This window comes from Numenius arquata, chromosome 1 (assembly GCF_964106895.1).
Source record: "Numenius arquata chromosome 1, bNumArq3.hap1.1, whole genome shotgun sequence".
Lineage (NCBI taxonomy): Eukaryota > Metazoa > Chordata > Aves > Charadriiformes > Scolopacidae > Numenius > Numenius arquata.
In genome coordinates, this window is record NC_133576.1 from 59,066,329 (window position 1) to 59,080,434 (window position 14,106).

Here is a 14,106-nt window from a genome sequence, read left to right on the forward strand (position 1 = left end):
ACCTTTCCTCAATCAATACGTGGGCCCTCTTGAGAGGGAAGTTTTATTCCTGCATCTACACTTGTTACCACAGAAGCAATAAATTCCACAACTCATTCATGGTATGAAAAACTACTTCCTTCTCTTTCCTTTCAATTTCACAGAATTCTGGAGTTTGTGAAGCAGTGATTAATTGATCCCTTTTCATCTTTTCCACATCACTCATTGCTTTTCAGATTTCCCACAGCCCACCTCAGCCAACTCTTTTCCAAACTAAGCCGCCCTTCTTCTATTTAACCTTCCTTCACGCAGAAGCTGATCGTGACCTTTGCTGTTGTTGTTGTTACTATCTTTTTTTTTCATCCTATTAAGTCCACTTTGAGCTAGGGTGACAAGAATTGCATGACACAAGAAACAAATGTGCTGCAGGTTTGCAACAAAGTAATTATTTTAAAATTTTAAATTCTTTTCTATTTTGCTTGCTTTTCTGTGTATTGCCCCTTTAAAAATATCTACTAAGTAATTATAAGACACCATGAAATCAATAGCAAATTACAATTTTTCAATTGTGACCAAACACTAATCCCCTCCCCCTCACAACTGCTCAGGAATATTTGATAAAGATGTCACAGCAAAAAGAACAAACAGAAGCAAATCTGGACGTTTCAGATTGGAAAAACCAATTTAAGAGAAGCCAGGCGAAGTAGTCTTCTGCTGCACACCTTAACTACAATAGCTAAATAAAGAGATAGGAATACAGAGAGAAGGTTATTAAAACTAGGAAATTACATTGCAAAGTAGTTATTTGTAGAGGAACAATAAGTAAAACCCCAACACCACACCACATTGACAATCGTGACTTACCATCTAAAATTTTCTTGTTACTGAGATCTCTTTCCAGTTTGGAAACAGGAGTAGAAGAAAGGCGTCTTGAAGAAGCAGCTCCTCTGTGCGGTGGCGTTAAGGGATTTTTAAAGACATCAACCTGCCCAGTTCTTTTGATGTATTTTTCACCTCTTGGACTGCCCAGGGGGGAAGGCTGGGAGCTGGGATTATCCTCTAGAAGTTCATGCTGGATAGTCAAGGGGGGTCTACTAGTAGCACACTGCTGAAGTAAAGGGGACTGCATCTTTCTCGCTGTTCTGCTTGCAGCTGTGTCCTGCATGACTCTGTGTTGGTAGTTCCTGTAGGCTTCTTCCAAATACTCTGCCTCTTTTTCTAGTTCTTTTATCCTAGCCCAGGTTTGTGCCATACACTCCAGGTCAGAATCTGGGGAAGCGCTGCGTGGCTGTAACTGTTGATGATAGCCAGCTTTTGGCACCTTCATCACATCCATCATAACCTGGCTCTTCGGGAATGGGCTATCCACATAAATATCATGAGGTACAATTCTGTCACCAGCAAAGTCAAGAACAGAGCGATCGACAAGCGAAGGCTTTGGATTCCGATACACTTCATTTTCCAGAGCTAAATGACAGCAAGTAGAAGTGAGTGACAGCAAAGAGTGAGAGAGGGAGACCCATAATGAAAGAGAAACACTAAACCACAGCATTTAAATTCCAATTTGATCAAAATTATTTTAACATGGAATTGGTTTAAATTTTGAGAATGTAATGAGCTGATTTAAATGCATTTTTAATGTAGCTGCATAGATGCAAATTATCACTGATATTATTTTTTTAATATATAATCCTTCCATGTAAAACTACCTGAAGTATGCACTCTACAGTGTTATTTCTTAAATTATGTTTAAATAAATAAATAATAAAAAAAAAAATATCACCACTTTGGACATGTTATATCCAATTCATGCTGTTAAAGAGTGAGGGACACAGGGCAGGCCACAAGTCTTAACAGTTTCCTTCTACTTAGATCAAAGAATAAATTTGGAGAAAAAAAACATTGCACATAGATAATGTTTTTTTTTAAAAAAGTACTTCTCCAAATTTGTCAGTTAAATTGAACGTTTTGGCGTTGTCTGCTTCCTGGCTTGCACTTGTATGCTTCAGCAAGCCCAAAAGACCAATCTATAGGGCTGTATCTTTCTCAGCAAAATAACAACCTTTTTTTTTTATTCTACATATATGGTTCTTCAATGACATCCTTAACTCTGATGCAAAATAAAAGTCCATGCAGTATTTTCAGCCATTTACTATTTTGACACTAACAAATTTCCAATTCTACATGGTACTGATACTTGCACCATATACAAAAATGTACATATTGGTCTAATGAAGTACTGCACATACTCAGCTACGGTGCAACACATACTGTATGTAATGTACAATCATTGCAGAATTCAATTCCATGTTTTTAGATTGAATACACATCCCAAAACTTTTATTTATCATACTTGATATCAGCAATTTGACAGAAACCCATCTTTAGAACTACATTTCTTCAGCAGACTGAATTGCTTTATGCAAGTCCCTCTGTCTCTCTAATGCCCATACGAGGTGCACAAGTTGTTAGTCTTGACAACAACTGTTCAAAAGTTAGATTTAAACTTGTGAGGTATGCAATATAATTTCAAATTGATTATTCTTATTATGAACATTGAAGAATCAAAATGCATTAACACACAACTTCTGTCCTGGAAAATGGTGATTGTTTTATCACCAAACATTAATGTCTTCACACTGAGGAAAACCAGACAGTAAAAGCATGCATGTATATCAGGGAGGAATGTTTTCCCTTCCTCCTATATGTTTGTTTTCTGAAAGGAAGGGAAGTTGCAATGAGTCTGCTTTTTAAAATTGGGCTTTTAAATAGATTTTGATTTTAAACTCACTGGTGGTAAATTATTCTATACAACTACAGCTTTTTTAAGCTTCTGGAAGTTCTTACACTGGTTAGGTAAGTGAACTTCATAAAGGACTGCTCTTGTGTAAGACACAAACCTGCCTGTGTTTGTTTCACCTGAAGTTTCAGTTCTTCAACCTGCACATTTAATTTCCTGACAGTAGCTTCAGAGTCCATCAGTTGGGTCTTTAATTGAGCACAACGCTCAACCTATAAAAGATCAAGAGAAAAACAAAAAACATAGTTCAAACAAAAAGAATAATCTCAACTGGCTGAATACTTGTTTCTAAATGTTTTTTAGGTCCAGACAAACCATACACATGTAGTATCCTTCTGAAAGTCACTCCTGACAACTTAATGACTTGGAAAGATTTACTGTGGTTATGTCAGGTTTTGGGGGGTTTTTTGGTTATTTTTGGTGTCATTTTGTTTTATCATCTTTAGAGTTGTTTACATAAAAATAAGCAGATTACAAGCAATCCTTGTAACGACACGCTAAACAGCCTGTACGGGTACATAGATAAACATGAACAAGATGACAGGAAGAAGAAAGGATTCAAATTATTTAGAAAGAATAATCTACCTCACTTTGTAGCTGCTTTTCCAAAATCTGCCTATGACTTTCAAATTCATCCATCGCCAGCTTCCTAGAATGTTCCACCCTCCTCAGCTCCACTTGGCAGGCCAGGTGCTCTGCCGAGGGCTGGGACAGCTCTACCCAAAAAGAGAAATACCAGACACTCAGCCGTAGAATAACAAATGTGCACTTTTCTACATGATGCTCCTTCAAAATGTAAAGCTGATTTGGTTTTGGAACATAACAAAGCTTTGTTTGAATAAAATACTTAGGGATTTTTTTCTTCCCCTTACAAAGAACTGAAATTTTTGTTGGCATAGTCATTTAAGAACTAGACCCAGACTGTCCTATTCTGGAAGAAAAACACACATCCCTAACTCACATAACTGGATGTACATCTCTACTCTCCTGTAATCTCAAATGCACATTAAAAATACTTGGCATTTTATAACTCTAGTCAGGTGAGCACTTAAAAATAATAATGCAATGTTCTTTTACCATTATTAACCATACTAATGCTATGGTTAGAAATACTGCACTGCTTTTTTCAAAGGATAAAAGGCATATTCTTCATATTATTACAGCTACTGCTTAATTCAAGATTTCTACTATACAGACATATTAAAACATCACGGACTGTTTCATTTCACACAAACATTAGTTTGTGTGAGTTGTGCATAATGCAAACTACTAATAAACGTAATACAATGAATGTATTTTAATGAAAAATTATTTCTAAACAAATACTTGTAGAGAAACATAAACAAGAAAATTACTAAATCATTCACACTGACTCTCTCGAAGATGCTGGTTCTCGCTGCGAGTCTCATCCAACTGTTGCCTAAGGAGTTTATTCTGCACTTGGAGCTCCAATTTCTCCTCCTTTAGCAAAGGATAGTCTGATACCTCTTGCAGTTTTTCTGTCAACAACTGATTCTGCTTATTTAATAACAGAACCTGGGCCTTCACTGACTCCAAATCCAGCTGCAGATAAAGAACAATTTTAGAAGCTTATGAACTGCTGTACTACTTAATTATTTTTATTTCACTTTTTTTTTACTGTACCTCAAATGCACCAATTCAAATACAGCTTCTTTAAATTCATGTTTACAATTACCTCAAGCTCTTTCGTGCGTGATATAGCTTGCTTGAGTTCCTCCTTTTTTGAATTAACAGCAATGGCTTCTTCATGCAAAAGCATAGCTTTCTCTGCAGGGAGGATTAGAAATGCTGAATTAAAATTAGTCGAGTATTACAGTAAAAAACTGTATCAGCAAAAAGCAGTTTAAGCTGCTAAGCCCAACATTCAATTTAATTCAAGACATAAAAATGACTGAATGTCATACACACTCCTTCAAAATTAAGTAAATCACACTGAGTGTATATATACATATGCATACATACAGTCCTTTAGAATTAAGTAAATCAAATTCACATGCACATGATATATCATTTCTTCCACACATCCTTAACTTAAAAGTCTGAATACGTTTGTTTATCTATCCCAGCTTTCTTCCTCAAGTTCCAATTAAACATCTTGTACGCAATAAATGTAGAAACTGGCAACAATTCAAGGGTATGGTACCAGAGTTCAGTTAAAGAATGAATGAGCTTGTAGGATTTCAGAAGGAGCTGGGAAACTGAAAAAGCAGGATACTTTGCAGCCTCCATGCAAAGAACCAGCTCACAATCTCCACTGCATTCTGAACTGCAAGGAGTTACTGACCTGTCACGGGATCCTGCTACATGTTTTTCAAAATCCAAAATTGGCTTTTCTGTTTCTTATGCCAGTCTTACTGAACACTGTGACTGTTTAGTAACAACAGTATTTTGATACCCATTAGTAGAAGCTGTAGAGAAAAAAAGCTACTTTATTAATCTCAGAGAGTCGTTTACCTTTATTTTTTTTCTCATCTTCAGTAACTTTATTGGTTCTGGCTATGTATTCTTCTTTCAATTCAAGCTGATATCTAGAAGTAAAAAGAATTAGTTATTCTCAAAGTATGTGTGCACATACATACTCATTTGTGTAAATTCCAGTCTTTACCAGACTAACCTATAATCACAGGATTATTTATCGACAAAATTAGTTATCTCAGAGCCACTGAAATATTTGGAAAGGGCCCTGCCAATCACCTTGTTCAACTACCTGCTCAAAAAAGCAAGACTACCACCAACTCTAGAGCGGACCAGCTGTGGCTCTTCCTAGCCACGTCTTGAAAACCTCAAAGGATGTATATTCCGCCACTTCCCTGGATGACCTGTCCCAGTGCTGCATCACGCTCCCAGTAAAAATTTTCTTCTCCACATCCAACCTGAACCTCCCAAGTCACAGTTTACAGCCCCTGCCATAGGATCTCAGAGGTCACATCTAGTAGTCCTGTAACTATCTTTACAGACCTTTACTAAGCTCTCTCCAGTTTCTTCATGACTTTCTTGAATTGGGGAGCCCAAAACTGGGCATAGTATTCCTAGCACAGCCTTCACCAATACCTGAAGGGGCTAATAACTCTCCACAGCCTGTTGGCCATGCTGCTACTAATATCACCCATCATGCTGTTTGCCTTATTTGCCAGAGCATGCTGCTGGATCATAGTCAACCTGGCACTCACTGTAACTCTCCTGTCCTGTCTTCAGAAACGCAGCTACTTGGTTAATTCCTTTTCCTTATTTATACTACTTCATAGGGATATTCTGCCCCAAGCGCAGAGCTTTGTAGTTCTCCTTGTTAAAATTCCTAAGATTTATGTTGGCACAATCCTCAAGTTTATCAAAGTCTGTCTGCACTGAAATTCTGCCATTTGCTGTAGAAGCCACTCCTCTTAATTAAGCCTCATGTTCAAAGTTGCTGAGGATGCCCTGTGTCATCATTCAGATCACGGATGAAGGTGTTAGACAGTATGGGTCCAAGAGAATCTACAGTACTGGTTCCAGGGGATCTCTGCTTGTCATCAGCCACTGGCAACACTGAGCACTGCCCATGTACACCACTATTCACAGCCCAGATGTCATCCAGCTTTAGTGTTTGATTCTTTTGGAATCTACAGCAGTTAACAAAGCTCAGCATTTTGCATGATTGTGACGCAGATCATAGATGTTTTCAGATATTGCCACATCCATCCCCCTGCATTTTTGCAAATTCCCAGACCACTCAGTCTTTCTCCCAATTATGGCATTGAATGTTTACCACAAAAATAAAATATAGTCGTTTTCTAGCAAGCACCATTATTTCTATGCACTAAATAGCAGCTCTTTGGTACTTTTCATCAAGGATTTGGGACAAAAGGACATGGATTTTATCTTTCTGAGCATTTGCAGCACGTCTGAAATATTTTGTATGTTGATAAAATAAGTTAAACAGCCATTCATCCTTAAAATAATTTGCTTCTCCTCATGAACTAAAAGCACTTCACAAGCGTTATTTGTAACTAGCTGTTACGGACTAGGTAAAATAAGATACCAAGCGGGCCAATTAGTTGCATTTCATTGTTCCCTGACAAAACCCTCAAATCTGCTCAGTTTCAGCTGAGGTATCATTCTTATTAAAACCTACTCTTTACGTCTTTCCTCTGTAATTTAAATAAAGACACACTAACATAGATAATGCTTCTTGTTCACTGGCTTGCAAGAAAAAGGAATGATACATCAGTCATTTGGTTTAACTGCCTAACTGGAAGTCTGGTTCATGCCATCAAACACACACGAGTAATAACATGCCAAGAGCACCTGCCCACATTGAAGCATCAAGTAACCCTTCAAGTGATGAGAACACTTCAAGAAAGTGAAAAAGCAAAGTTAGGATATACTCACTGCAACACCTCAGAAGTAGCCACACACGGTGTCTTTTGCTTTCAAGGAGCATTTCTAAGCAAATTCTTTGAAATCATGTTCAAGCAGATGGTAGTCAATAAGAGAGGGTAACAGACGGTCCCTCTCGAAAAATGGGAAGGGCTTAAGGTAAGAGCCAATCTATCTGTACAATGGGCTATGGTGCCTCTCACCCTTTTCCCAAGAGACCTATAACATCTCTTTAATGCTAATTTCCCCACCATGCCTTTTCTGCATTTGTAAAATGGTCAGTTAATTGTGGTCAAAGGAAGTCACTAATACTGCTTCAGATCCTCTTGTCTAAACATAGAACTAATGTCACATCCCCTTCCCAGATAACAACACAGAATTTAAACTACAACAGTAATACAACCTATAATCAAAAGAGAATTAACTTCTACAGCAAGTTTTTTCTGAACCTGACAGAAAATTCTTACTAGCAATAACGTAAGGAATTCAAGCACATTAAAACAAAACCCTAAGTATGCATTTTCAAAGTCCTCGCTTTGTTACATTTTTAAAAAGAAATCTTACAGAATTTATTATCCTGTTTTCATAAGAAGTAGCATGCATCCTATTAGAGACAAAAGAAAAATTTACTTTAAGAGTTCCGTCTTAAGCTTTTGGTTGTATGTCTCCTCTATGTTCTTCACAGCAGCCTCCCGACGTCGAAGTGCATCATCAATCACTTTATTTTTCTCTTCCTGAAGTTTCTGAGTGCTGAAATATCCATAAATATACAGACAAGGACCAGTTATAAAGCCAAAACTGTGCGGTTTGGGTTTATTTTTTTAATAACATTTAGAGATATCAAAGGGTAAAGTGCTTGCTTTGAACACTGTAGCAATTTAAAATTATCATCAGAATATGTTACTGTAATTCATCAAGAACAAGGAGATGTGACACAAACTAAATCGCCCTATTTAAATATCCAGTACCAATCAATTCTGCAGCTATCCCAGGTTAACCCTAGCTCAGCTTCCGACACCAGAAAGACTTCAGAGGAGCATGCTATTCTATCAGCACCCTCTGCTGGGTTGTTAAAAAAAAAACAAGTTTTTGTTAGCGGGATACTCATTCTGCTGTAACAAACAGATGACAAAGTAATGACTTTAAGCAGTATTGAAAACCTACCAACAATGGTTACTTTTTATTTAACAAAAGAAAACTGATCTTACTAAGGACAAGTCAAAATAAAAATAACACAGGACTAAAGAAGCAAAATATCATATACATGCCTCATGAGTGTTAGGTTTACATACTATGTTGTTTGGGGGGTGTGTTTGTTTTTTTTTAATTTAAGCACTTCAAAGCAAACATCTGGTTTCTTGCCTCCAAAGTGATGCTGCACTGTTTTGGTTGGATGAGGTGGAATAGAACAAAAACCCCAAAAAGGTCTTTTTGAATGGAGTATCCCTGATAATAGAGACAGTATACAATACTGCTCAAAATGCAAAACACAACTTCTGAGATATATAATCTATTTGAAGATCATAAAAGCAGTAACATCTTGAAGTACACTTTCTGGAAAAGGACAACAGCATCATTTAGCATTGTATATGACCTTCAGCAACTTACACTTCAAATGCCTCAATTCTTTGCTTCAGTTCCACCTCTCTGGTCCTTATGACTTCAATATCTTTCAGTAGACTTTGTCTCTGAGCGTACACTTCCTTTGCTTCTATCTGAATCACAAAATATTATCTCTAGTTTTACTTCACACTTTATACAGATATTTCATGTTTAACATGTTCAAACTTTCAAGGATCTTCTTCAGGAATTGGTCTTACTCCAATAAATATTATTTATATAGTCATAATTTGAAATAACATCCAGAATCTACTGTATTTTTTTTTATTCCCTTTCTCCTTTTACTTTGAGTAAAAACATTTCAGATGGAGTCACTACTGGCTATCTCTAAACACTTTCTTTTAAGAAATAGCACCGATTAAAAGTTAGGTAAAAGGAAAAATTGTTTTTAAAAAATACAGAATAAACATGTTTAAACACTTTTTTTAATAAACAATAGTTTTGTACTGTCTTCATAAAAAGAAAATTGAAAAAACAAATGCCAAAAATGCCTGATAAAACATGATTTAGAACTGAAACTGAGTAAACCAGCAGTCTTTCAGTATTTGCAGTTTAACTTACAGAAATCAAACAAATTATAAAAGGGATTCTTCAAGTGATGAACATGCTAATACCAAAAGTTACCTATCTTCTTATTAATAAAAAATAGCTTTTCTTGTCCTTAAGCCCACAAGGCATTATTTCTCTCCAGAGAAATAATGGCTGCCTAAGAAGAAGAAAATTATGATTTTGCAGTACAGGTGCTCATATCAAGTTGGCAAGTCATGTGCGTTTAGCAGTGATGAAAGTCTTAGCTGCTGTTCCTCGTGCAAAAAAATAGACCAGTTTGTCAACCCATATTTCCTGGGCATAAAGTTACCTTAGTAAGGGGTTAAATGACCTTCTACCTTTAATGTAAATATATTTCAACTCAGTAGAGCTCCTGGTCTCTGTTAAAAGAGTGCCCAGGTGAATGAAGCATATACTTTTCAGTGAAGTGCAGAATCTGACAAGAGAAACCAAATACTCATACACAACACCCGACAGAATACTGAGATCTGGAAGTCTATTATTTTTTTTATTAATTACTGAACTAATTTCATACCCACAGAAGAAGACTGATAGCGTAAAATAGATGGTTTTCTTGTCAGCTTCTAAGGCCATAACCATGCAAGTAATTCATAGCATAGTGATAAAATGTTTAATTTTCAGATTGGAAGGAGGTCAATAGTAGACACCAGTATATAATAATCTATCTAGAGACCTGTATTATTGCTTTGTTAACCAATACCACATGCCCTTGGGGGGTGAGGGTGGACACAAAACAAAAAAAACCAAAACCCACCACAAGAAAAACCCCACCACACCAGAGCAAGAAATGTGGTTAGAATTTGTGCATGACTATTATTTGGATAGGAAGGTCTACTGCAGCCAGCAGGGGTATGGCTAGGCAAAAAGGCAACAGAACAGGAAGCAAACTACTCTTCCAAAAACTGAAAAGTAATAAGAGATTGGGAGAAGCAATTTAGAACTACATACAAATTACTGTGTGCTGCAGTAACAGTTACTTTGGATATTTACCCATGCTCATTTTTGCAGTTGCTGAATGTGTTCCCCTGTTTATGAGAACAAAAGTAAATTAAGAGTCTTCACTAATAAGGCAAGTAAGATGTATCTCCCAAAGATAAAAGAACGCTTTAATCAACTGAACCATTTTGTACTAGATTAAGAAAAAATATTTGGAACTTTACCTCTTGTTGCTTTTGAAGCCTCTCAATAGCATTCTTTTCACGAGAAATCAAGGCTTCCGACTTTGCTTGGTGTGTCCTCTCTAACTCATGACGCAGCTCAGAGAGTTCTTTCTGGGTCTGCACTTTCTCCTCCATTTTAATTTTTGCTATTTCAACTTCTTTAAAATGTTCTAGCTTACATAAAGGAGAAATAGTGGGTTAAGTGGGGACATCTTCAAATTGACAAAGACAATCCTTCCTCAGATAATTCTAAATTTTACTTAGAAATTTTTGTTGGGAGATGTATGATAATTCAATGAAAATAAATTACTGTGACAAAAGCATCTTAGCTGCACATACTATTTGCATGCCTCACATAGTTTTCATGCATTTATTTGGCATCCCAAAGCGATCTTACACAAAACTAATACCTTTAGATAAGAGCAAAACAGAGGCGTATGAAGAAAAACACACTGCGGGAGCCATACTCTGCTTGCAATTAAGGAATGGCCACACTCTTTAATTCCTCTTCTGATACTATCCCCATTCTTGCCCCTTTCCTAAAGAACCTCTTTTGACTAGTGATGCAAGAAATGGCAGATGCAGACCTGTCCTGAATCGCTCAGGAACAAGAGAAATTCATCTGGACACACAAAAAGTGCCAAATGTGTAAAAAAACGCAGAAGATGTAACTCCACATAAAGAGGGTTACAGAAAGAGAAGTCTGATTCACAAACTTCTTAGCACAACTGAAAAAAACTAAATGCATACAAACAGGAAAGCACGCATCTTGCAACTGCACAGAAGAATCATAGGGAACACGCCTCCATTCAACTTGTGAAGTACAACATATGCAAGAACAAACAGGGTTATAAAGAATTATAATAAACATTTGGAAGAAAATGGAAAGCAAGCATACAAGACAAAAAATATGAGAAAAAATTAGTAAAAAAATAAAAAGAGAATAGTAGAAAAATTGTGAGACTAGAGAAAAATCAAGATGTGCCTTCACAGTCCTGAGTAGTGCTATAGGAAATCCTGCTTTAGCAGGGGAGTTGTACTAGATGATCTCTAGAGCTCCCTTCCAACTCTGACAATTCCGTGATCCCGTGAAAATGAGGTTAAAGAATGGGGAAAAGCACAGTAGGAATGTCTGATCAAGGAATTCAGGTCTGTGGGCATAAGTTTCATGACAAAGAAAAGGTGAGACAGTACAACATCACTTGTACACAAATTGGATTAAAGATGCCTTACAGTAATGCACGTCATATAGCTAAGGAATCCACGTAAAGTTAATTGAATTTAGAAATTATTTATAACTGGTTAAGATTCCAATCTCCTTTGTTACAACTGCTTTGTTTAAACTGAGACAAACTTAACAACGCACAAATTAACATGTTTTACAAACTAAAAAGACAGTACCTGTTGGGGAATAAAGACTAAATGAGAAATGAAAGTTAAAATACATTGGCAGTTTTAACTCTGTCCTTCTACTTGTTTAGCTGAATAAATATGACTAAACTCAAACTGTTCATATGCAAATAAGGGCTTTTAAAAGTGTGCCTAAGAATTCTAACCAAATATCAGATTATCACTTTTTATATCCAAATAAACTATTGATTTTGAGAGAAATTAATGGAAAAAATAGATTTAAATGAACTAAAGTTATTTTAAATTTTTCTATCCAAATAAACTGTTGATCTTGACAGAAATTTATGGCAAAAAACCCCCCATATTTAAATGAACTTCATTATATTCTTTCTGCTCCATTTTTCAGACATAAGAATTACCAATGGATTATGCGATCAAAAATATCTAATTTTATTCCAAAAATGAAGGAAAATTCTCTAAAAGAGCTGTCTTCAATTGTAGGAAGAAAAAAAAACAACACCAAAAATAATTCATAATATTGTCCGTTATGGTTTTAGTGTTTCTGTGTAATGTTTTGAAATAGTAAGTTAATTTTTAATACTGATGAAAATTTGCAATCTGTGAAGCTACACAGCAGCAATTCATGCCTCAGTTGCTATGCATTACATTGAAATTCAAGCTTCAAAATCTTAACTGGGAAGGAAAATGAATAGTATGACTAAGCAGAGTAAACATTTCTCTATAAAACAAAATAATCAAAGACGAAATAACATTTACCAAGTTAAGACAATCAATATATTAAAAAGTTGTATTACAAATGAACATCAGAATAAATACCTTAATATTCCATGCACGTTTAACAAAAAAAGGGAACGGAAAATATACACAGGCTGTATCATCAAATTAAAAATTGATATTGGATTAACCTAGGCTTTTGTGTTTGTTTTAACTATTAGATCTTTTCTGTATCTTAATTATTAAACGTTATTAAATGTCTCCCTCAAATTCAGTTATACCTTTTGACACATTTCTGCTTGAAGCTGCTTCTCTATTTCTTTTCTATATTCATGGAGTTTTAATTCTAAAGATTCGTATTTCTGGTGCTGGGGATAAGAGTCTGCAAACTGTTCATCAATCAGCTGAAGCTTCTCAGCTATAAAAAGAGAAACATATCCATCATAATTTAATAATAGTCACCACAGTTATCCTACCAAAGACTGTAGGAACCTGTCTCTCTGTAGGAAGTTCCTTAGTTTACCCAAATAGCACTGTCATAGAAAGATTTGTGTGGTACAAAACCAGAGGTAGTAGAGAAATGCCATTTATCAGCTTTATGCCACACAACATATAGCTGGGAGGAAGCACCTAGCTGTTTAGGCACCATTTCTGGTGTTACACAGTCATTCCTTCTCTTTATCATGGATGGACAAGAATTTTTTTTTTTCATGCAACCCTTAGGGGTTTTGTGTTACTAACAGTATGCATATTATAATTCAAGAACTCCCAATCTATGCCTTTCACTGAAACACAATCATAGAAACAGAAGGAAGGCATGCATTCACAATTATGTTTTACAGAACGTATTTCAGCATATAACATTTACAGTCCATCTAAGATGCTATAGCTCTTAGCTAAATGAAGAAAGATGAATGAAATGAATTCTCCTAAGAAAATGAGAGATTAAAAGAAAACATATTGTAACAGGAATTTTGGCTTATTTTAAGACAGGTTAGAAAAATCAATCTACTAGTAATAGGTATGACTTTTACTTATTATAACTTTAGGCTGCATTTGAGTAAGCGTTGAATGAACACCTTTCATACAATTTATAATAAATCCAAACCCTTCACCAGTATGAAAATATCTGGGGAGACTTGCTTGCAGAGGTTGCACTTACCAAGAGATTCTCTGTAAGGAGGCACTGAGGTTGTCTGAGTTTCTGTATCATGAGTTTCCTTACTTAGATGATGCTCAGTAAGTCCAATTAAAATCTGCATAAGAAAACCTATCAAGATCCAATGTATTAGTTAGTTCTGATTTCACACCAGAACTGAATTTGAATTCAGTTTAATTTATTTATTTCATTTATGAAGCCTTTAATTTATGAAGTCATTTTCACTGTATGAGAAAACCTATTTGATTTACGGAAAGAACCAAGTATTTAAGTAAAAATCAAAACTGGTAAACTATTAAGATTTTATTATAAGCATAATTCAGTCCATCTCATTCTGGAAAAGCTGTCATTTTGCA

General features: G+C 35.7%; 1 protein-coding gene across 1 annotated transcript in view; it reads right to left on the reverse strand.

Moving 5' to 3' along the window:
* The window catches only part of OFD1 (OFD1 centriole and centriolar satellite protein), a 34,309-nt gene that overhangs the window by 15,684 nt on the left and 4,519 nt on the right, over positions 1-14,106 (reverse strand). Inside the window, exons 5-15 of the mRNA XM_074144941.1 lie at positions 13,754-13,861; positions 12,873-13,009; positions 10,507-10,680; positions 8,765-8,871; positions 7,787-7,906; positions 5,255-5,328; positions 4,476-4,567; positions 4,153-4,342; positions 3,365-3,495; positions 2,880-2,991; positions 844-1,446 (exon numbers count right to left, since the gene is read on the reverse strand). Of these exons, the coding sequence (XP_074001042.1) occupies positions 844-1,446; positions 2,880-2,991; positions 3,365-3,495; positions 4,153-4,342; positions 4,476-4,567; positions 5,255-5,328; positions 7,787-7,906; positions 8,765-8,871; positions 10,507-10,680; positions 12,873-13,009; positions 13,754-13,861 (1,848 nt within the window). The remainder of the gene's footprint in view (positions 1-843; positions 1,447-2,879; positions 2,992-3,364; positions 3,496-4,152; positions 4,343-4,475; positions 4,568-5,254; positions 5,329-7,786; positions 7,907-8,764; positions 8,872-10,506; positions 10,681-12,872; positions 13,010-13,753; positions 13,862-14,106) is intronic.